Source organism: Miniopterus schreibersii, assembly GCF_964146895.1.
Source record: "Miniopterus schreibersii genome assembly, chromosome: 17".
Classification (NCBI taxonomy): Eukaryota; Metazoa; Chordata; class Mammalia; order Chiroptera; family Miniopteridae; genus Miniopterus; species Miniopterus schreibersii.
Window position 1 is genome coordinate 20530438 of NC_138117.1, and position 25975 is coordinate 20556412.

General features: G+C 39.1%; 1 protein-coding gene across 2 annotated transcripts in view; it reads right to left on the minus strand.

The window, feature by feature from the left end:
• CA8 (carbonic anhydrase 8) overlaps positions 1–25975 on the minus strand; it is a 77938-nt gene that overhangs the window by 30948 nt on the left and 21015 nt on the right. For both annotated transcript variants that reach the window (XM_081117199.1, XM_081117200.1), the window contains exon 4: positions 6649–6744. In XM_081117199.1, the coding sequence (XP_080973325.1) occupies positions 6649–6744 (96 nt within the window). The remainder of the gene's footprint in view (positions 1–6648; positions 6745–25975) is intronic.

Below are 25975 nucleotides of genomic sequence, written 5' to 3' on the forward strand. Positions count from 1 at the left end.
GCCATTCCTGAGGTAGGCTCTAAAAACAGAAAATAAGTTATCTAAATTTTAAAAAAAACAACAACAACAAAAAAAAAAAACCTGAGGCAAGTGTGTTCCTGAGTGCAAAAGCCTGGACCTTTAAGCAGAAGCCTCACCAGGTCTTCGGGCGGAAATGGGCCTTTCTTTGCATTACTGGTTTAACCACGATGCTGCGTTTGGATGTCCATGCCTCGGGCTGGGGGTCGTTTTCATTTCCTGCGTCTCTGTGGGACTGTAACTATGAAGAGTCCACCCCTGAATGCTGTCAGGCCGCATAAAGCAGTGGCTCAGGAGCCAGGTCACTTGCGTTGGACGCCTGGGTTCAGGCTCTGACTCACGCTTCAGCCTTAGCTAGTTTACTTAACCCGTCTCATCTCTATAGTGCGAAGGACAAAAGCAATAGGGTTGAGCTCTAGCCAGTTTGTTCAGTGGTTAGAGCATTGGTCCAGAAACTGAAGGGTCCCGGGTTCGAGTCCACCAGCCAATGACACGTACCTCGGCTGCAGCTCCATCTCCGGCCCCAGTTGCGGTGTGTGGGGGAGGCAACCAATCAATGTGTCTCTCTCTCATCAATATTTCTCTCTCTCCCCTCCTTCCACTCTCTCTGAAAAGCAATGGAAAAATATCCTCGGGTGAAGATTAAAAATAAAATAAAAATTTTAAAAGTGACAGAGTTGAAAATAAGACTAAATCAAACAAAGGCCTTAGAACAGGGCATGGTGCATTATAATTCCATTAATACCACCCATATTATTCTCACTCAGAATGCCTTTCAGTATCAAATAAGTTCTTATCTATAGTAGCACTTACTAATTATTACTGGCTCCTTCTATCTATATCGGTTCTTTACTTTGTGGGCAAAGCTTTATGTCTTGCCAGAAACTCAAGTTACTGTTCCATCTCTTTCCTCTCCTCCTCTGCTAAATTTTGGTCTGCAGAGGTTGCAAAAACAAAGAGCAAGTGTATATAGATCATACCCTGCACACCCTAACCCCAAAACTCCTATAGTAGCCCAGGTGACAACACACCTGGTGCCAAGAGTCCACCAGGAGCCATAAGACCACTTAACTTCTTACCTCTCACCTTTGCCATCTTTCACCACCACCCAAAATGCAAGCCCTTTGGTCAGCTTCCTTTCCTAGAATTTCAGTCCTGCATGGCCCTGTATTTTCCACGATGGCCTCTGGGACAGAGGACTCCAAATCTTTGACAAGCTCTCCTATCACACCTCCTGGTCTATGTGAACCCCTGAGGTTCACCCAAGATCACAGCTCCCCCAGGCTGAGTCAACACTGTGCAGTCTCCCTCACATAAGACTGAAAGCTGTGATCAGTGCCCTGCTATTGCCTTCAGATCAATAGTCAGACCTACATGCATAAGGCTGTCCTCTGAGTGGACCATCTGCCACTGCTGCTATCATGTTCTACTTGCCATTTGCTTACCCACTGGTCACTCCCTGGCAGTCATCATCCCCTGCCATCACTCTGGAGGACTTCAACATCCATGTTAGTGACCTGTCCCCTCCCTGGCATGTCTCTACCCTCAGTCTATGGCTTTCAGCCCCATTCCACCTCTGCAAACCAATCCTGAGAACACACCCTGGATTTGTTTTCACTCTGAAAACTTCTCACCTGTCCACCTCCCTCCTGTCTCATCACATTAAAGAAGTACAAGGAGCCAAGACTTTCAGGAGACTCTTGGCTTTATCTCTTTCCCTTCTTCCTACACTGAATGACACCTCTTCAAACACTCTAGCTTATCTAATGCTTTTGCCCTCCTGAATCATCTACCATGCAACGGATCGGCAGAGCAATTTGCTAAATTCTCTGCTCCTCTGCCTGGATAGAGGACAACCCACAGTACATTGTACTGTACCATCTGGGATAACCAGTCTCAAGTGGGTCTCCCACATCAACTGTCCAGTCTATTATCATTCTTCTTCTGGGCTATTTCAAAACCCAACCCCAAACCCACATTTCCTTTGCTCTATAAATAATTTTGCTTTCTCTTCTCAGAAATAATAAAGGTCATCAGGCATGAACTTCCCTAAGTTCCTGCCTTTTCCACCTACAAATTCATTCCCTTTCTACCCCCCTTTTCCTCCTGGCTCTCTATTTTGAAGGAAGGGTGGGCCCCCTCCTATCCAAGGTTATTCCACACACATGTGTCATATGGGTCTCCATCCCATGCCCTCCTGCCTCCTCCAGGATTTTCCTATGCTCTGTTATCCCCTTTCTTGCTGGTATTTTTTAACCCTACATCTGTGCTGGCTTTTTTTGCTCAGAAAAAAAACACAGGCAAATCTCAGCTCTCAAAATGAAACAAAGAGGTCTCCATTATACATCCCCACGTTATTGCCTCTTTTGTCCTGCTTTTATTGAACTTCTTGAAAGGGACGTCTATACTCACTGCCTTGAGGCTCTCTCCTCCCACTTCCTCACCTAAGTGTGACACCCTGGGATGAACTCCAGTCCCTCTCCTCTCTGCTTCGGCTGAACATCCTGATCAGCCCTCCTTTCCTTCCTGAAATTTTGCTCTCATGGTTGGTGTCATTTTACTTTCTCCTGAAAGGCATTTTCACATAGATAACCCGTATTTTCCCTCATAGCAAACTTATGGAAAGTTAGAACAAGTGTGCATGCTCTCCAGCTTCCCCTTGCCTCCAATATTGAGCTTGTTCCTGGAAATACTCATGCTAGTTTCGAAAGTCTTGGCTTTCCATCCAATGCTCTAATTGTCCCTTTCCTTGTATATGTGACTATTTGGTTGTTGGCATTCCTATTTTTATTATTTTTTTAAAAGAATGAGACATTGCCTCCTATTTCTGGAACCACACAGAGTGGAAGAATGGTTTCTGGTCCCTCCTGAGTGGTAACATTAAATCACTGTGTGACTATAAACAATGGCCTGACCTCTCTAGCCGTTGGTTTCTCTTCTGTAAAACAAGGGAGGTAAAAGCCTAAAATTTCCAGGGTTTCTTTCACCTCTAAATCTTTTTCACATCAAGCATATAAGACAACAAAGTTAAATAGATTCACCTCAGGAATTAGATTAATTGGGGGGGTTGTTTTTATAACTTTATTTTTATTATTGACTATTACAGATGTCCCCATCCCTCCCTTTGCCCACCTCTATCCAGACCCAGCTCCCCCCTTCCCCTTCCATCTGGCCATCATTCACCTTCAATTAAATTTTTACCTTTGAAAGCATATGGTCCCCTTTTGTACATTTCACTAAATTTATGTAATATCCTTTGTCCACCACAGAGGTCAAATCCAAACTTTATATTGACTATATCTACCAAGGTCCTTGCCAGTCTTATTTTATCCATGTTTTCTATAAGTCACTTCAAAGCATCTTGGAATGAAAATTATTAATAACAAAGAACAAAAGGAATCTACTACATGATTATATTATTGATTTTTCTCAGGTTTCGCAGTAAACCAGAGTCCAAAAATATTTTCAAATTCTTTTTCATTAATAAAATGAACTCTGCTTTCAGAAGACATTTTCTAAATCATTTCTCCAAGGTCCCTGAATGGCACTCTGAAGAAAATATCTAACAAATAAATGAACCAGTTTCTACCGATGAATGTGGCTGCTCTCTCATGACCCACAAAGATCGAGTTTTCTACTTTTAAATTGTCACTGTTCTCTGTATATGTGTTTAATGTCACTACTAGGTCATAAAATTTAGGGAGACCAACAAATACTCTGGGTTCCAGTGCAAGATGGCAGTATAGAAAAATCCTGAGCTCACCTCCTCCCACAAACACAAAATATCTACAGGTGCATAGGGAATAATTCCCTTTAAAGGGGACCTGGAAAATGAATGAACAAAGCCTCCACAACAAGGGAAAGCACCAAGAAGGGTAGGAGAGGCAGAAATGTGGTCCCACTCAGGGAAAAACCACACCCCAGCAGAGGTATTTCATAGTCTGGAGGGATCTCAAAGGTACAGAACTTTTCACTGAGGAGCCCAGGGATTCAAGTTCCACATCAGGCACATGATCTTGCACAGGTGAGATGAGCCCCCAGAATACCTGGCTTTCAAAATCAAAGGAGAATGCATCCAGGAAAACAATGGAAAAGAAAAACCTGCCCTTAAGGGCTCACACACAGACTTGCCTGACCTAGAAATCAGTGCAAAAACAACAGATAGAAAAGTACATGGGCTGTAGGTTAAGGAGTTCAACTTGCTAATCTTGAAGTGCATGCTGGAGAGGTAGGGGGCAGCTGGGACTTTCTCTGGGGACTGAGACACTGGTGGAAGTCACTTTTGTGATCTTGTTCTCTTGTGCAGACCCTAGCACTGGTAGGTAGCATTTTAGAATCTTCCTGCTAGCCTGCCAGTGCCAGGGCACACACCCATCTGAGAGTCCTGCCCATGCCTGTGCCTCAGCCACATACCCCCCACCCACCAGTGTGCCCGCAGCAGTTACAGCCCCACCACAAGAGAATGGTGCATGAAGCCCACACAGGGCACACCTCTGGAGCATCTGGCTTTGGTGCCCAGAGTGGGAATTGCACTGCGGGGCCCAGAGGGCATCTCCTACACAAGGTCACATCTTTAAGCCCAGGAAACATAGCTGATCTACCTAATGCATAGAAACATAGAGAATTGGGTATAATGAGGAGACAAATAACCATGTTCCAAACAAAATATCAAAAAAATACATCAGAAAAAAGAACTAAACAAAATAGAGTTAAGCAATCTACCTGTTAAAAAATTCAAAGTAATAATCATAGAGAGGCTTACTGAACTAAGGAGGAGAACAGATGAATGCACTGAGGACTTCAACAAAGAGACAGAAAATTAAGAAAGCACCATCCAGAATTGAAGAATACAATAACTGAAATGAAAACTACACTAGAGGGAATCAACAGCCGATTAGATGATACAGAAGAACGGAACAGTGATCTGATATAGTGGAAATCACCTAAGCTCAACAGCAAAAGGGAGAAAAGAATTTTTTAAAATGGGCATAGTTTAAGGGAACTCTGGGACCACATCAAGCATGGAGAGTCCCAAACAAGATGAACCCAAAGAGGCCCACTGCAAGACACATCATAATTAAAATGCTAAAGGTTAAAGAAGAGAAAATCTTAAAAGCAGCAAAAGAAAATCAGTTAGTTACCTACGCGGGAGCTCCCATAAGACTGTCAGCTGATTTCTCAACAGAAACTTTGCAGGCCAGAGGGACAGGCAAAAAATATTCAAAGTGATAAAAAACATGGAACTACAACCAAGATTACTCTACTCAGCAAAGCTATCATTTAGAATCTAAGGGCAGATAAAGAGTTTCCCAGACAAAAAAAAACTAAAGGAGTTCATCATCACCAAACCAGTATTATATGTTAAAGGGTCTTCTTTAAAAAGAAAAAGAAAAAGGAAGATCATTTTGAACAATAAAATGGCAATGAATACATATCTATCAACAATTAAATCTAAACAAATAAATGAACAAGCAGAACAGAAACAGACTCGTAAACAGAGAATATTTTGATAGTTGCCAGATGGGAATGGGGAGGGTGGTTGGGGAGGATGGGTAAAAAAGGTGAAGGGGTTAAAAAGTACAAATTGGTGTTACAGAACAGTTATGTGGATGTAAAGTACAGCATAGAGAATATAGTCAATAATATTCTATTAACTATGTGTGGTGTCAGGTGGGTGTGAGATTCACAGGGATGATTACTTAGTAAGTTACATAATGTCTCACCAAAAGAGACACATAGACTAAAGGAACAGTTTAGTGAAAAGATGCTTAACATCACTAATCATCAAGGAAATAAAAATTAACACCATAATGTGGTATCACCTCACCGGGCAGAATGGCTATTATCAAAAAGACAACGAATAACTAGTGTTGGCGAGAATATGGACAAAAGGGAACCCTTGTGCACTGTTGGTGGGATTGTAAATTAGTGCAGCCACTACAGAAAACAGTATGGAAGTTCCTCAAAAAATTAGAAATAGAACTACCATATGATCTAACAATTCCTCTTCTGGGTATATATCCAAAAAATAAAAACACTAATTGGAAAAGATACGCACCCTTAATTTTATTGCAGCACTGTTTACAATAGCCAAGATATGGAAGCAAACTAGGTGGCTATTACAAAAGATGAGTGGGTAAAGAAGATGTAATATATATTAAACACGTACACACACACACGCAAGAATATTACTCAGCCATATGAATGAAATCTTGCCATTGGCAACAATATGGATAGACCTAGAGGGTATTATGTTGAATAAAATATGTCAGGCAGAAAGACAAATACTGCATGATTTCACTTATATGTGGAAGCTAAAACAAATAAATAAAGCAGAAACTGACTCAGATACAGAGAACAAACTGGTGGTTGTCAGAGGGAATGGGGTAGGAGGTATGGACAAATAGGTGAAGGGGATTAAGAGGTACACTCTTCCAGTTATAAAATAAATAAGTAATAGGAGTGTAATGTACAGCATGGGGACAAAGTCAATAATATTGTAAAAATTTTTATGGTGACAGATGGTTACTAGAGACTTATCATGGTGGTGATTTCATAAATATATATATTCTGCAAAATGAACCAGAAACAAGCATTTGAACAATACAACAATCATCGGAGACCATTTACCTGAACAAACAAAGCAATGATGGCGATTCCATGTGGCTTCCCCACAGCCTCATCAATACTGCCAAACAGGGTGGAGTTCCAGTGGATCAGATGCAGCTGGGTGAGCAACGAGAGACAGGTGGCCTTGTTACTTAAGGTACTTCCAAACAGAGAAACATAGATATATCGGCTTTCCTTAACTCTGTGCATGCGGGATCATAACCAACAAAAGTATCACAAATAGACACAAATGGACCACCGCTTTAATACGGGTTCTCTGTAGGAATTTCTTCCTTCTTATTTCTGAACAGAAGCAATGCTTAGTGGATTGCTACCTCTCGAGTTGTGCTTTAGTACTAATCAGGACCACATCTAAGGAGACTGGCAAGTTTCACATTGATTTAGTTACTTTTCCTTAAATGTCACACCCTCTGGATCTCAATGGAACAAAAACTCTGGGTCGGGGAACAAACACTAGAACTCATTCAACTGACTAGTACCTAAGGTATTTCTATTAAGAACAAGACAAAAACCTGTTTCAAATTCTGGTAAATTATTTCAACCTTCTAAGCATATCCAGAGATAGGATCCTATTTAAAAAAAAAAAAAAAAAAAGCTGCATCTTTTTAAAGCCATGGTAAAATAAAAAATACTGATATGGAGCTCAAAAAGAAGGCCATTTCTGGCACTGGAGATAAAGTTTTATCTGTGGAGGAATGACAAACAATGCTCTAGAGGACTCCCTCACTCCTGGTCTCATAAAGCTTTGTAGCTTTCGAGTTTATCTAGAATATGCACTTGTTCCTACAGCCCTGATAAAACACTTGCGAGAAGCCAAATTCAATTCCCTGGCTAAAATTAAATGGCTACTAAGGTTCTTAGTATAACTAGCTAAGTAAGCCTCTGCCTAGACTACTGTCTTCATCACCGTAGCTTTTAATCAAGTTATAATTACCACCTTAAAACACTACCTCATTTAAAAGTTAGCTCTAATCCAAAAAGGCATAGCCAAGATTCAATCACCATGTCATTTTAGCATCCATATTAAAATATTACGGGAAGTTACCATGAGGATTGCCACAAATTTTATTTTTCTGCTAAATTTATCCAAGAATCTGAAATTATAAAGCTGACCACTAGAGGGAGGTAATGAAGCCTTATGCCCATATGTAATAGAAATGCTAGTCTAGGAAAAGACTATGAAAAATCCACATAGACTATGACTACCCAATAAATGTAACTGTCGAGGAACTGCCTTTAAGAAAACAATGTTTTATAACCTTTCAGTTAATAATGAAAGACCAACCAATTTTAATCTTTCCTTTTCTGACTGCAATAATAGCATAGCAGTCCCAGTGGTACAGATAAGCGTACAGTGGTGCAGATAAGAACTGATTGCCTTAATTAAATCAACAAAGAAGGCCCAAGGTTGAAATATAATTTTATTCGACAAATTACAAAGTTCAAATCAACATTTTTCTTACTTCTCATAGCCACATTATGGGGTATATTTTCTGATACAAAACAAATAAACCAAAAAAGCATAGTCTCTTTTTTCTTTTTTGCTACCCCTCATAATACAGCAACATCATCATTCACACCAGTTGATAAAAATCTGCTTCACATTTTTTTGTGTTTTGTGTTTAATTAAGAGTACCCACCCTTAAATGCATGCTGCACACGGTGACTTCATTTCCAAGAGTGTAGTACAGCCCTGGCTGGGTAGCTCAGTTGGTTGGAGCATTTTCCCATACACCAAAAGATTGCTGTTTCGATTCCCGATCAGGGCACATACCTACGCTGCAGGCTTGATCCCCAGTCAGGGCTCGTAGGGGAGGTAAGTGATTGATGTTTCTCTCACAGCCAATTTTTTTTCTCTCTCTCTCCCTTCATCTCTCTAAAAATCAATGAAAACATATCCCTCAGGTGAGGATTTTTTTTTTTAACTTTTAAGAGTGTAGTACAGAAGAGTAACTTTTCAGTGGAGCAATCTGACAAACACTACCTGAGCCAAGTGACCAAGGTCAATATCAACAGTTCTCAGTCATGTTGATAGTACGGATGGTTCATTCAAGTACTGAGCAAATTTCCAACACATTCTGGAAATCAGTTGTAACCTAGTATGTATTTAATTGTATGTAGTAGTAACTCAGATGCATAATCCACAAACATAACACTCTACTAGTTTATTACCTCTCAGCTTTAGCTCACTCTGTGCTCCCGGAGCCCTTCCTCACTCCGCCTTTATTAGTCTGCTAGGGCTACCATGAAAAAGTGCCACAGACTGGGTGCTGCAAACAAACATTTATTTTCTCACAGTTCTGATCAACATTTCAGCAGGTTTGGTTTCTTCTGAGGCCTCTCCCCTTGGCTTGTAAATGGCTACTTTTCCCTGTGTCCTCATATCTTTTCTCTGGGCATGTTTGTGTCCAAATCTCCTCTTTTTAAAAGGACACTAGTCATACTGGATTAGGGATTAAGGCCTGCCCTAACAACCTCTTTTTAGCCTAATTACCTCTGCAAAGATCCTGTCTTCAAATATGGTCACATTCTGATGTACTAGGAGTTAAGACTTCAACACATGAAGGCGGGGAATAATTCTGCCTATAACACCATCTACTTCCCCCTTCCCTCACCTTAATGAAGTTTTTTCAGATCTCAAAATCTTGAATTTTTCACATCAATTTCTGTTTTCCCACAGTCCCTTCTTTATTCCTATCATCTTGTATTTTGCCTTATATAAGTGCTGCTCTGTTCCATAAAGCAAAGCCACATATAGATACAGGAAAATTATCAGTGCATTTGAAGAACTAAGAGTAGCTTGTGGATAACTACAGGGTACATAAGTCTGGCAGTGACAGGAAAGATGAGGCTGGAAAGTAGGAGGGGTTCAGGCTGCAAAGAGCTTTAAATTTTATATAACTGTGTTTTGGGAATCACAATATTGCAGTGAAGATTATTACTTATGCTGCTTAGACTCAAACAAACTCCCCCATGCCAAAGTCTTTCCTTCAAAGGTCCTCTTGGGGAAAACTGGAAGTAGGCGTGGGGATAAGTGAGGCGGCTACCTCAAAAGTTCCAACAGAACAATCATGATAGGGGTGTGGTTAATTTTATGTGCAATGCGGCGAGGCTATGGTGCCCAGTTGTTTGGTCAAACACCGATCTAGATGTTGCTATGAAGGTATTTTTTTTAGATACAACCTTTAAATCAGTAGACTTTGAGTAAAGCAGATTACCCTCCATAACGTGGTTGAGGTTCCCCAAAGGAGAAGCAAATCTACCTCCACATAATAACATAAAAATTCCACCTGAGTTTGTTTCCAGTCTTTGGCCTGCCCTGAAGATTTTGGACTTGCCAGTTTCCATAATTACATCAGCCAGTTCCTTAAAATAAATCTTAATTCATCGTCTCTCAATGATTGATTGATAGATGATAGATGATAGATAGATGATAGATAGATGATAGATAGATAGATGATAGATAGATAGATGATAGATGATAGATAGATGATAGATAGATAGATAGATAGATAGATAGATAGATAGATAGATAGATGATAGATAGATAGATAGATGATAGATAGATAGATGGATGATAGATAGATGACAGATAGACATAGACACAGACACAGACACAGACACAGACACAGACACAGACACAGACACAGACATAGACCTGTTTAGATACATATCTGTTTCTCTGGAGAACCCTGACTAATACAGGTTGTGCAAACAAATTTTTAAAACTATAAAGATGAGTGGAGGTTTAAATCTGAACAAGACGAGTAGCAACAGAAATAAAGACAGGACTGTAGCAATTAAAATGACAATATCTGGAATTCATTCTCCTAACAGTAAACAGGGTTCCTTTGGGGAAAGGAAATGGGGGACACAACAACCCACTGATGATCAGAAGAGACATTTTAGAACTCCTGCTGATATTTATTTTTATCCAATGCCTTTTTCATTTCAATTTTCAAATCCTTCACAAAATAGACTTGATAGGTAGGTAGGTAGGTAAGTAGGTAGATATATAAAGAGAGATAAAATAGAAAATACATACTAGTACATGAATGTAATTTATTAATAAATATAGACATATTAAGGATATGCACTCCAAATTTCTTTTATAAACAAATGGTTTTGAATGGAAAGGCATATGATACTAAGAATGTGGTGTAGAAAATGAAGAAGTGGCCCACGGCATCTAAGGGAGGCTTAGTAGAGGTCCAAGCAGACAGTAATTATCAGGCCAAGGGAGTTGGAAGATGAACTTCAAAGCCCACCGATGAGCTGGGCTCGGGGGTGTGCCTGGTCTGCAACAGTGAACAGAGTGAGAAGGCAGGAGCCCAGCACACTCTGCGGCTCCACTGATCGATTCTCAGAGGCAGCTTGCTCTTCTCAGAGACCTCTGGGCTGGGAATCGCAAGCTTCAGATTCTTGTTTCAGTTCCACGCCTCCTTAGCTCTGTGAACTTCACAAGGCACTGACTGCTTTGAGCATCAGTCTAACATAAGCAGCGCTGCATCTTAAAAGCTGGGCTTCCTCACACCTTTCTCTGACCTCCCATAGCATGCTCTCTATTCCTATATTCTTATCACATTTTGCTGTCATTAGCATTAGTTATATGCAGCCAGCAAAGGCACAGAAGCAGGGTGATAAATTGTGAGAATGGACAGCAGCTTACCAATTTGTAGTGAGGACCAAGTACATAAAGGCCCCTTGCCATTTCTAAGGAGTATTAAGGGTCAAATTGTGTTACTACTACATCTGCCACCTAGACTCAGACAGTCCCCCTCTGCTCAGTCACCTGGCTCCTTTAGCATCCATTGGACTGAAGACAACCCCAGGCAGGACTCAGGCTCACTGTGACCTGGGACCGTGTAAACACACAATGCAGCAGGTGGCACAAGTGCTGCTTCTTGCAGTTTGAACCCAAATTCCAACTATGGTTCCCACAACAGTGGTTGTAAAAAAGAATATAAGAATTGGTCCTCAGCTGAAACCATGGGCACTGAGTCTCCCTCAAAAGACAAAAGGTTTGGCTTCCTCCCAACTTACGTATCTCAGCGCAGAGGAAGGTGGTTTCCTCTAACAATTAAAGCCAAGTGTCTCCTCACTTCTTCTGTTCTCCCCCAAACCCCATTATTCCCCAACCACAGAGGCCTCGCATGCAGATGGATGTGGCCTTGTGTGTACTAACAATGTATGTATTACAAAGAAATAAATGGCAGAGATACAAGACTACTCTACCAGCATTATGACCACCACGCCTTCCTATTAAAAAATCTGACCACGGATAACAACCTTAAACATCCTTTTATGTTTTTAGAGAAAATCTTTGCCTGAGCATTTCCCACAGGGCTCACAAATTCAAGCTGCCTGCGATCGATTATTCTGCTAGGCCATTAGTACCTGTGAAACGTTAATCTTAATGTACTTAACTCACAGCAATAAATTTGTCCAAAGTTATGAAACTGTGACAAGCCGTAGCCTTATAATCATTTATTTGTCACTGAGAAAAATAAGTTTGAAGATTTCATGGCAGCCTAACAGAAAGCTATCTTCAAGATAAATGAGGTTTATTATTAACATAAATAACACGACAACATTCAAGTACAAAAGAATGAATCATGAGAAATGGAAAAAGCAGTAAAAACTGCAAAGGCAATTATGACTCACAAATTTCTCTCCCCAGCCCTGTGCACTCACACAAGTTCTATGAAGTCTATCCTCAAATAAATGCTTAATGGACATTTCCTTTCTAATGGCTTCATGCCTCCTGAAGCTGAATATTTCTAGAACTGACATCAATTTCCTTAAGAAAAAACACACGCATCCTCTCATTCTCTTGATGGAGCCCCCAACCTCCCAGGCTTGAGACCTTGAACCCTTCCCTCTTATCTCCAACTCACCAAGGCCTTTCTTGGCCACTAATTGTTTACATTACAAAGCCCAACTAATCTCTAATGCAGTTTTCACCACATTTTCTCTGCTCAAAAATGTCTCATTTCCTTATTTTACCCCTATCAGGTTTAAATTTCTCCAACCCCACCCTAACTATCCCTAAAATACTCAAATCAAGTGTATCTCCTGACCCCTCCCAACGGCTGCCCCCCATTTGGTTTATGTTCCACTCACTTGAAATGCCGTTCCCCACTTCTCCAGGTTCTACCTCTCCTCCTAGACCTTGGCAAGCATTTGAGAGACAGATAGATTGGAGATGGAGATGACAGGAGGGGACAAAAATACAACCTGCACCAATTGAAATGAAGGAAAAGGGGTAACCGAGGTTTCCACCCTAAATCATTTATCAAAAGTAAGATGAGCTCAGTTTTAGAAGAGTTGAAAGTTACATCAGAACAGTCCAACTGGTCTCCCACAAGCAGGAGATGCGGGACCAGAAATGCATCGGGGAGAAGGGGCTGATGGCACAGATGCAGGTGTTCCCAGGTATCTACAGGCAGCCTTCCAGGGGCAGGTCGCCCGTGGAGCAGGTCACGAAGGAGACTGACAGAGGGGCAAGGGCTTAAGCTTTGGGCCATGGTGACGGTAGGAAAAGGTGAGTATCCACCACGCAGGAGGAAACCCAGGAAATTCCCAAGTCCTGTTAAAGAGAAAGGCTTTCTAGGGGAAAGGGCGGTCCACGGTGTCAAGGCTACCGTAGTTACAAAGAAACAAAAGAAAATGAAGACAAAAGGAGATCTGGGGTCTATGTCTTTAGGTGACTGAGAAGACAGCTGCGATACAACAAAAGGCAGAACTGTAAAGGCCTCTGGATGAAATGAGTGGGGCCAGGTGGGCAGTATCGGAAAACAGGCATCAAAAGGGGGCGGCAGTGAGTGCTAGGAGATTTCTTTTTAATGAGCAGAATCGGTGTGCTTGAGTTGAAGGGAAATGCACCTTTCCTTTTTAATCCTTTAATGGGGAAAAGTAAAACCTGGAAAATTCACAGACTGCTATGAATTTTTAGGTCAGAAATACTCAATGCACTTATGCACACAGATGTAAGTGGCCCTGAAAAACATTTTTCTGCCAAACTACGGTCATCAAGAACGTTCCTCTGAGCTGGGCCACTGCGCAGGATGGATTCGCAGAGGAACAGGCTCATCAAGAGCACAGCCCACGTTCTGTGTCCTGAATTGTGGTCCTCAGCTACGAAGAAACTCACTGTGGAGTTGTAAAAAATCCAGCTAGATTTTGAGTTTAAGAAGCCAAGTATCTCAACTCACCCGTGCTCTATCATTCCTAAAATATCCATTCTCAGAGCACTCGGAAAGAGCTATAAAATTAGAAAAAGGGGGGAAAAGTTAACGTCTCAACTAGGCTCATGATACTGGGAGTTGAAAGAAAGAAGGTATTAAGCACTGACATTTTTTTTTTTTTAAAAGAAAACCGGTGAAATGTTTGAGTTACAAAATGGGAGCATTAAATAACTGAAACACAGCAGAGAAAGCGCCCTCTCTCCAGACCCACTCTTAATTACATGAAGCAGCCATTCATCTGCAGATAAATGGAGATTTAGTGTTTATTATTTTCAGGTGCTCCCACACTTTAAGATGTCACTGTCAATATATTATGCAGCTATTAGTCAGAGAAGGACATTCAAGGTGCAGACAGATATAATAGTGACAGCGCTGTAAAGCATGGGATGGAAAATAAATTATGTGAAACCTATCTTTGTCACCTCCTTGTTATGTTTGCTGAACTTAATTATGTACCTTCTTATATAGGTAGAAGAGAAATGGGAGGATGTGTTGGAGCATTTCAGAGCATCTTCATCCATAAATATATTAATATCAAACGGTATTTACAGTGTTTCTTAGGGTTCTGAATCCTCGTTTTAAAAGGCACTAGTTCTATGTAATTTAGGAAGATTTTTTCCAAAGCAAAATGACTTCCTCTTTGAATGCTAATTTCCTTCTGTTTACTTTGATATTGCTGCCCTCTTAGCAACAGGGCATAGTAATGCTGTTAGAGCTCTTCTCCCAAAGAGTGAAGCTTCCTTCATAAAGGAAATGACTTCGAAAGGTTGGAAAAGGGTTGTTGGAACAGTCGTAAGAATGAAAGAAAAAAATGCATCATTTTGAAACACTTTGTTTAATGTAAGATCAGAAGCAGTTAAAATTGATTCTTTGATATTTGGTTTTCCAAGGAATACCTTCTCTCTTATTTTTAAAAAAAAAATCTGAATTGTGGGTTATGGCTGCAACTTAATTGCTGGAACTTAAATTCTCTGTATTTCATTTGTTATTGCATAAAATAAAGAAGGTAAGGAGATTGTCAAAGTGTCCTGGTGTCATGGAAGGTAAGTCACACACAGATTGCATCTGTCGGCTTTGTACAGAATAAAGCCCTTACTCTCCTCCCTTCGCTCCCCAATAAGAAGGGCAGCTGACAAATGAGTTCTGAGATCATGTCAGCATCCACCAAAACATTTGTTGAGTCCTGATAATATCCAAGGTCATGTTCACTGCTTTCAACATTGTAAATACAAAGACTTCAAATCTTTTTATAAAGGAATCCAGGGTATGAATAAATAAAAATGTAAAATTGACAGTTCAACAGAAGAAAAGGTGAGTAAAAAGGGTGAGTGTGCAACATAAATGAGAGATGTTTGAGGATTTGTATTTATTTAATGAGCTCCGACGTTACATTCTCCACCAGGCACTGTTCTTTGCAAACATTACCTCTGTATTGGTAGCACAAAATACTCATAGGCTTTTTTTTTCTTTTTTTGCAATTATCTAGAATAAAAATCAGAACGATTCTATTAGAAATATGAAACGGTATATGTTGTAGGGAGAGAGAATGGTAGCTGGTCCCAGTCTCACCTTGGGCAACTTATTGAACACCTCTTGACCTGATTATCCAGCTGAAAAATAGACATAACATGTACCTCTAAGGGATATTTTAATGATTAAATAAGATATGGCATGTGCCTGGCACACAGATGGTCTTCGTGTTAGCTCCATCCTCACAAGTCCCTGAGGATTGCAGTAAAATGAATCTTGCATTACTTCCACAGCCATGAGACAATGCAAAGGGCATAAAATCTTCCAACAATATAAATGTTGTATCTTCAAAATATTGTGAGAAGAATGAATTTTGGCAGGATAAACAAATAAATGTATACATGGAAACAGATGTCACCAAATTCCACCAAAATCATTCCCCATGGAATGGAGGAATCTTCCCATGTCTACAATTAGATGACTACAGGAGGACTGTCCTAATCTTACGAACAAAAAACTCTGTAAAAATCTACACCTGTGCCCTGGCCGAGTGGCTCAGTTGGCTGGAGCATCGTCTTGTACACCAAAAGGTTGCGGGTTCTATTCCCAACTAGGACCCCTTATGGGAGGCAACTGACCGATGTTTCTCTCAGGTCAATGATTCTCTCTCTCTCTCTCCCCCCTTCCTCTCTCTATAAAATCAATAAACATGGCCTTGGGTGAAAATAAAAAAAGTCTACAGCTATGCTTTTCCCACAAAGTACTTCCTTATTTATTTAAATTTATGTAATAAAATGATAACAAACTAATGCAACTCACTTGTTGCTCAAGAGAGTGGCACAAAGAACGATTCTTTAGCAAACTCACCATGAACCACATCACTTCTAGTGCTAATTAAAGAGGACCATGCTTCCCTGAGATTTGTGTTAGACTTTCCTGCTAACACAGTAGTGCTATAGGGAACCAAATATGAAAAGAAGAATTTTAAAAGACATTTTAGAAAACTGGATTTTAACCTACTATTGACCTAAAGCACAGATTCCAAGTTTTTTTCAATACTCTAACAAGGTAAAGGATCACTTTTGTTGATTGAGGTGGAACTTGTACCAAATCAGCTTGTGTAAAATAAAAGGTCAACTAAAAACAGGAAAGGCATCAATGGGTGTGAACCAGAAAAAGTACAATTCAGATAGGAAACTGAATCTACGTTTGTATGACAATGCACTTCAATTTTGTACAGCTCATAATGACACAGGGGGAAAGCATTCTAAAACATGATGATTTTTATGTGTATATGTACTCACTGAGATAGGCCCCTTAGAAAAGCCAAGGCCTTTCTTGCTCTAAGATAACATAACTCAGAAGATAACTTTGCTATCTAAAATTACTGAAGAGATATACAGTTATTTTATCATCTTTGCTTTTATATAATACATAGTATTAGGTATTTTAATTAATTTGCCATTAAGCCTTTACAGGAATGAAAGTTTAATAAAAACATGTTTCTGTGGGAAAAAGACAACACCTTATAAGTGAATGCTTCATAGCACATTTTCAATAGGCATTGTAATAGAGTTTAAAGTGAGGACTAATTACGCTGTATGAAGGTGGATATTTAGCCTGTAATGGGAGGCCCAATAAAAATACAATGTTACAAAAGTGCATTTTAAAATGAGAAAGCGTAATCATTATTAGGAAATATTTATTGAGCACTTACTATATTAAGCTGTCCTGAAACAAAAAGATCCGGTAGATTTTCAATATAATTGCAGAAGAGATATCTAGTGGAGCAGGAAGTAGCTTTTTCAGATAGGCATCTAATTGGTGTAACTGAAAGTTCCTTTTTCAGCAGACGCAGTTGACTTCCACTCACCACACATTCCCCTCCCCTTTCCTCCATGGGAACAGAACCCCAACTGCATTTATATATCAGAAGACCAAGAGCTTATGGGACAGTCAGACCCCCTCCTCAGTCCCACAGGGTGAATCATGACTAAGCTAAGACAATTACAGGTTTGTCATTTCTCTTGAAACGGCTGTCTCAGGAATCTGCATGTACATAAATTCTAGCCAATGATACACGAGGGGAATTTTCCTGAAGGGTAGGAGTGAGGAAGATTTCTGGACAATTGTTTCCTAGTTCTTTAAAAAGATTTAAAAACTGGTAACAGCATGGATTAGTGCAACCACTTGGATTAATTACTTGGCAGTATCCACTAGAGCTGAACTATGCCTATCCTATAACCCAGGCTATACTCCTGAGGATACTGTATGTTCACCAAAAGGCTAGAACATTCACAGAAGCTCTGTTCTAACAGACCAGATCTGAATGCAATCCAAATGTCTAACAACAGTAGAAAATATATACTGTGGAAAATTCACATGGTGAAATGCTATACATGAAAAAGAATCAATGAAAAGTACACACCAAGATGTAGATGATAGATGAGTCTGTAAACATAATGCTGAATAAAAAAGAGCTGGACAAAATAGCACATATTGTATAATTCAATACATGTAAAGATTCCAAAACAGGCAAAACTTATCTAGGATATTAAAGGTCAAGATCATGGTTAACCTTGGAGAAGGAATGGAAAAAGCTTCTGGGAGATTGGTTTTCTGTTTATTAATCTGAATTCTGGCTTCATAGGTATTTTCATGTTATGAAAATGCAATGAATTGTACACTTATGATTTGAGCACTTTTTTGTATTGTTCTTTATGTAAAAATTGTACTTTTAAAAAAATAGAGATGGCAATGTCACCAAAAGCACAACCAAAAAGTAAAAAAAATTGATAAATTAGACTCCACCCAAATCAAAAACTTTTGGATGTCCAGTAACACCATCAAGAAAATGTAAGGACAACCCACAGAATGAAAGAAAATATCTGCAAAGCATGTCTAATAAATTACTTGTGTCTATAATAGATAAAGAGCTCATACAACTCAGTAAGACAAAGAATCCAAATTTTTAAATGAGCAAAGGATTGAAAAGAAAGATATATGAGTGGCCAATAAGCACATGAAAAGATGCTCAATATGATTACTCACTAGAGAAATGCAAATCAAAGCCACAATGAGATACCACTTCATACCCACTAGAATGGCTATAATCCATTTGACCCAGTGAGATCCCACTTCTAGCAATATATCCTAAGAATCCTGAAACACCAATCAGAAAGAATATATGCACCCCTATATTCATAGCAGCACAATTTACAATAGCTAAGATCTGGAAACAACCCAAGTGCCCATCAGTAGATGAGTGGATACAAAAGATGTGGGACACTTACACCGTGGAATATTATGCAGCTATAAAAAAAGAAGGGAATCTTACCCTTTGAGACAGCATGAAAGGACCTAGAGAGTATTATACAAAGCGAAATGAGCCAGTCTGAGAAAGACAAATATCACATGATCTCACTTATATGTGAAATCTAATGAACAAAATAAACTGACGAACAAAATAGGTCCAGAGACATGGAAGCATGGCACAGACTGACAGATCTCAGAGGGAGGGAAAGAGGGGGAGCGGGCAGAGATTAAACAAAGAACTTACATGCATATATGCATAACCCATGGACACAAACAATAGTGTGGTGAAGGCCTGGGGTGGAATGCGAACTGGGAGGAGGGGGCAATGGGGGGAAAATGGGGGATATTGTAATACCCTCAACAATAAAGGTTAAAAAAAATTTAAAATAAAAACCTAACCCAGGTGTATGAGTTAATATCTGAGAAAATAAATGTAAATGAGAGAATTCAAAAACAAAAACAAAAACAGGCGATAACAAGTATTGGCCAGAATGTGGAGAAACTGGAATTGCTGGTGGGATTGTAACATGATGCAGCTACTTAGAAAAACAAATTAACAATTCCTAAAATATTAAAAAAGGATTACCATATGACTCAGCATTTCCACACCTAGGTATATAACCAAGAGAAATGAAAACATATGTACACACAAAACTTGGACTATACAAATGTTCATAGCCACATTATTCATAATCGCCAGAAAGTGGAAGCAAACCAAGTACCCACCAACTGAAGAATGGACAAAAAGAAATGTGGTAAAAGAGATGTGGGATGCTGAGCAAAAGGAGTCCATTAGTCACTTACATCAAATATTTCAGATGTATGTAGAGCATAAGTAATTTAATAAATAAAATAAAAATTTTATTACAATTCAAATTTGGGCTCCGATAAACAAAACATAGTTTTTCTTGGAAATAAAGTTATATCTAAGAGTAGACAAAAGTGGATTGAGCTTTTTGCTCTGAAACAGAGCTTTTCCCGAAATAGCCTAAGCGGCATTTTCTGTATCATCATTTAATAATACCCTAAAAAGTAAACACATGAAGAATGTAAAGCAGTTATCAATGAGCATAAAATGTATCATCAGCTAAGGCAATTTTAAGAATATAAATCTAATCCTAAATTTCTTATGTTCACATTAACATTTCTTACTAATAAACAGTAGGTTGTATTACTGGTTTATTGCTGAGTAGCTTAGCAAATTTCAAGAACGGATTAATTACTGATGTGGATAAAGACAACATATGCTACTATTAGAGCTACAATCATAGTGTGTAAACTAAGAGCACAGAATAGCCATTACCTGGGCTCAGGAATACAGTTTCCTCTTGGTAAAGTACCATGTGATTAGGCTTACTCAGTAACATTACATCTTCCTGTGACTGATAGCAATGGCGATAGGACACCAAATTAAAATTGCAACTGATATCCCATGACATTGGATGAAGAAAAGATACGTTGTGCTCTTATATTAACTCATTTACCTAGAGCTAGATTAAAATGGTACATAAGTAAATACCAGCTGCTTCAATAAATCCTGGTCTGGGACATCTCTTATGAGATACAGATCTGCATTTCCATACCCTTCCTGGCCATCTCCACTTGGATGAAAGGCAACTGTTAAATCCAAAGCATGTCGAAGTATACATCACAATTTTCCACCAAAACAGTCCCCCTTTCTGGCATTCCTTACAGCTCCACTATTCTTCTGGTTACTGAGGCTCAAATCTTAGAGGCATCAGATTCCTCTTTTCCCATCATCTTCAAACTATCAAAGCCCTCATTAAGCTCTGAATGTTCACTCCCCACATCGTTTCTAACACTCCCTTCTTTTCCTTGTCAAGACCATCATCCCAGCTGACCTCATCTGAACATCATGCCTGTTTTTGTAAATTATTTCTTAAAGGGCATCATCTCTTCTGATCATTTAAGTTAATTACATTTCAGTAGAGAAAAGTTTTACACAGGAAGTGATTTCTGCATATTTTGTCATTGGTATTTTCCCAGTACCTAAACACACATAGTAGGTACTCAATAAGTATTTGGAGAATGAGTAAAAAATTCATAACTGTGAAATGTAGAACAGTGATCCCACTGCTCTTAGTAAAATACCATGTGTACATCATACATCTGACCAAAGAAGATCTTCTCAACAGAAACCTGACATTCAAGAGCTTCTATTATTTGTTCCCAATCTGGCATTTGTGCCTAGCTACTTAATTTACAGTTCCGCTAAATTCCAGCTAAATTACCACATTTACATGCTTATATATAGATACATAGATACATAGATATATATTTATATGTTATTAAATTACTATGAAATGCTATGGAGAAAAACAAATTAGAGAAGGGGGACATGGACTGCAAGCAGGTTAAGGAAAGTTAAGGTTAATTGCATGGAATATGTGACATTTGAATAGACACCCAAAGGTTCTGAAGGAGGAAGCCATTTGGCTATCTGAAGGAAGAATATTCCAGATAGAGGAAAGAGCAAGAGCAAAATCCCCAAGGTGGAAGAAGGACATCTCTGTCCTATTTATACTCATCACCTGGCACTATGCCTAGAAATTTCCCATCTATTTTTTAAACCCACTTGTTTATATTTATTTAAAGCCCACTATATGCCAGGAACTTAAATTCTACTAGAAGTCAAACCAAACTTCCAAACATAAAAATTCATAGAATTTATCTTGTTTAATTATACAAAAGTCTCAACCAATATCAAATTCAACATGACTATAGCTAACTTTGACATATTTCCTATAATTCCCTCTCTCTCCTGGCATCCCCATGTCATTCAACACACAGTTCTCCCAAGCCTCCTGCTCAAAATCTCTATTAATGTTTCACAAACATAATGGTGCAGTGGGGATTATAACCCACCTCACCATTCTTTTGACATTGTTTCTGTAAATGCTGACTCTGACTAACATCTAGCTTCTGTAAATGCTGACTCTGACTAATATGTAGATAAATAGCATGCTTGTACAAGAATCCTAGGAACTAACTTCAGAAGATACAGACTCTGACCTTGAGTCATCCCAATTCTGGGAGAATTGCTGGCCTTCAACCATAGAACTAGGATGATGTAGAACCAGGATGACAAAGACCAGGATGATGCACACCAAACTATCACTTGACCAGTTCTGAGATCCTTATCGGAATGGACTGTGCTGGCCTGCACGTAGAGAACTTTTCAACCCCTTCCCTTGATTTCTTTGTTCTGCTTTCCCTCACCCTCCTAATGAAAACCTCTGCCTGCACTGAGATGTTTGGGCTTCACAAGAGTCCCCATCTCCTCAGGTTACTGGCACTTGAATGAACCACTTTCCTTTTTCACTAGCATCTGCCTCATGAGTTTGATTTTTGTGGTGGCAGGCAGCTGAACTTGGGTTCCAGTTACAATAACACTGCGCACATGCTTACTGAATAGTATTCCAAAAAATACTATAGTGGTTGGTCAGTCCTATATCTTCCCCAAGCCCCCCCAAAAGACAAAAGTACTGGGAAAACAAAGGTTAAGTTATCTGCCATTCTCGCAACTCGTTGTCCCCACAAGACTCAACATTTGTTCAATAAGAGATGTGACTTACATGTTTCTGACATTAAACTCAACCAAGGATAATTCTTCCTATAAAGAGGGCTCAATTTTAACTAGAATCAAGAAGCAAAAAGTCTAGTTCTCCAGAGAGTTTTAGCTCAACCACATCAGTAATGCCAATACACAAATTCTAATAATCTAAAATAAAATTGTTATTTGCAAAAATTTGGTTTTCACACCAAATTCAAAATAAAGCTCTATTAAAATTTACATATATATAAATGTAAATATTCATGTCATTTGATGCACCTCCATTTGTTCCTTTCACAGTCAATATCTTTTTTATTATTGCCACTTTCTTTAATTTTTAAAGTACAGAAATTTGTGGGAGCCATCAGGTGCACTGACTGGATAGGACATCTCTTTTGAAAATAACATGGGCCATGGGAAGGGTATGACAGAGGAACAGGGACTCCGGAAACAGCAACTGACAACACAAGCTGTACCCATCCCAAAGAAAGGCCCTTTGAAAAACACACAAAGAGTTTCTGCTGGGTGATGCCTTGGAAACCCAGGCAGAAATACATACTACCCTGTGAAGATCAACAAATTAAGATCATTAAACTAAAAAGGGGGAATGAAAATCCCAAAGCTGGAAAATTTTCCCCTTAAGAACACAAATCAACTCCAATTAACAATAAAAGTAAAGTCTAGTAATCTTCAGTTTAATTCACTCCTCTGTTGTGTAGAGAAAGATTAGGTCCAATTACAACTCAAATTACAGAAGGTTTAGTGTAGCTTCACACATTTTTATCTCTTCATCCTACCTACAGCTAAGGGCATTTTAAAACTTTTCAAGGAACTGTGACACCAATTACTATTTTTCTTAACCTAATTTGAGGATGTTCTGAGATTAAAAACAATATTGATAGTAACAGGATAAAGTGGCTTTTGTTAAGATAATATGATTTATTAACTCAATTTCATCAGCTTCTCTGCACCATGGAACCTCAGTTTCTGACTCCCTTTTTTGCTATTAATTGTTCCATCACCTATTCCAATTACTCAAGTTCCATTTCTCAGCATCATTCTGGCCTTTTCTAATCACTCAGCAAGCCCTATCCATATGCCCCCTACTCCATCTCTCACATCCCCCTCTTCTTTTTCCATCCATGTCATTTTTATCCAGCAAACGTCTACTTAATCATTAAGACACCACTCCAATATTCATTCCTTTCCACAGTTTTCTCTGAGCCCAGCAGAAATTCCATGATGTGTGTCCCCTTTTATATTTCATCCCCTAAAACTATTTTCACATATTATAGCCATTTTTTAAAATACATCCGTCACCCTGTCGGGAAATTTAGACTTCTTCTACACCTTGATTATTTCCCATGAATTGTCATACATCAGCACCAATCACAGCAACAAACACACAGTAGTTGCTTAAGTGTTTTGAATCATTTTACATTGTCATTTCACCCTTTAATTGCTATCTTTTCACATGGTTCTATCTTAATTCCACCTCTTCCAACCAGGCTAAATCATTAAACACAAATACTGTTTTTTTCCATTTTATATTTCTCTTAGGGTTTGCCTTTAAATGCAGACACTTAACAAATGTTTGTTAACTGAACCACTTCACCATTTTGCCTTCTTAACTGATTCAAAATTCAATAGTCTCTTTCTGTTCACTTGCTCCTGGGGAAACAGCCTCTAGAGGAGAAAGAACTACACAGGAAGCAGTAACCCATGGAGCTCAGCTGAGAGAAAGGTAGCTCAATTACTGATGGAGTGGACTTTATTCCACTGTGACCCAAGCCATTGACAAACACAGTCAAGCTCTTTAGTGTAACCAAGCGCTAGATCAGTTAGAAACCAGCAAGATTGGGAACACAGTTAAAGCATGTCAGGGCTGATAAGTTAATTAGGAACAATGCCCACTGATAAAAATCTGTAATATTTGTTCTCCATAACAAGGTGGATAAGTAGCATTTGTTTTTAAAAATTATTGCAAAATATTTCCAGCACCATACAACCCAAATTTGGAATAGGATTAATGATTTAAGCCCTGGACCCGGGTCACAATTTTTGAAAAACGAAATATCCATAAACCACCCTTAGTTATGCCTTTGGTTGGAACAATGACTGACCTAAGCTTCGATAGTGAATTGGACAAAACCCCACCCATATAAATCAGACAGAAAAAAATTAAATCCTACATATGCTTCAAAAATCCTTGCTCACTCCACCCCCAACTCTTTCTAGAATGTATGACTATCCCAGGTACAATGGAGCAGCAAACAAAAGGTACATGGTCACAGATGGTTAAAGTGAACAAACCTGCAATAAAAGGAAATGGGACTTCCTTCATTGATTCCCAGATGTGGATGATCTCTCCCTAGTATCTAGTACCATGGAATTTTAAAGTAGGAGAATTTGGAATAGTTGGTCTTGTTAACGGGAAATGCCTCTTCCCTGTTCTTGGTTCCTATAAAGAGGGATTTTTCCCTAAATAAGGCTGACCTTCCACTCCACTCCTTCAACTCACTCCTCCCTATTTTTTTTCCTCTTTTGAAATTTGAGCTACCCTTAGAAAACAAGCTAATAAACCCTATCTGGAACCTCACTCATCCCCCACCTTTCCTCTCACACTAAGCTATGTCTCCAAGGTTGTTCTATCCACAACAGAGGTGATATTTTTGTTATCCATCTGATGACCCTAATAATGCCTTATCTCCTAATTTGCTCAGAACTAGAGCTGGGGAGAAGAGATCTCTTTATGGGAGCTTCTCAGAGAACTCACCAATTTATAGAACTCACCAAGGAATATTCATGGGAAACATTAACTCTGAAACCAAATAAACTGGTTCCACTAAATAAACTCTCTCATCCAGAGCTCTAAGCGATTCATTAAGCTAGGTTCAGAGAATGTACTTGCCTTAGGGTCCTCAAGTGAAAACATTAATTGATGAAAAAAGGTCGTCTTTCATTTGTCAGGACTTACAAGCAGAAATGCCTTCCTGCTCCACTTAATGTTTATAGCCAACAGTTTAAAATCTGCATTCTTTTTTCCTATTCATTTCAAGGCTTCTAAAAAAACAGCTATATTGTACTAAGTTACAACATTTACATCCAATACAGCTAAGTATGCCCTTAAAATGCTCTTAGGAAGCACTTTAAGTGAGTATCAGATTATGTTCAATAACAATATTTTCTACCACTTATGAGATATTCAATGTATGGTGCCTCCAATACATCACTACTTTTTACAGTCTCTCCCTAAGTTTCCTAAGGGGGGGTACAACTGTATTACCCTTTTGCACCAAAGTCCAATAGCAAACACCATGGTGAACTGGACTGAATGTAGCTCTACCTAACTGATCCTTTTTTAATATCATCCAAGCAGGCTGCCTCCTAGGGAACCCTGAACCAAAAAGTCCAGTTTCCCCTAGGACCCATGGTATGCTGTTCTAGGATTCCACGGTAAGTTTCTGCTGAGCGTGGCCCGAAGAAGATAAAAGAAAAAATGTATTCAAGCACAGTAAAGCAGTGACCAGGGCACCATTTATCTTACTAACATCACTGTGCCATTTTAAGCGGTCATTCATAAATACAAAAAAAAACAAAAAAAAACACCCAGAAAAACATATATAGCTTTTATACTGGTTGAGATCTTACGGAGTTAAAAATTTTTTAATGTCCTTCCATTCAGTCAGAGTTTTTATCATACTGCTACCCAACTATCTTA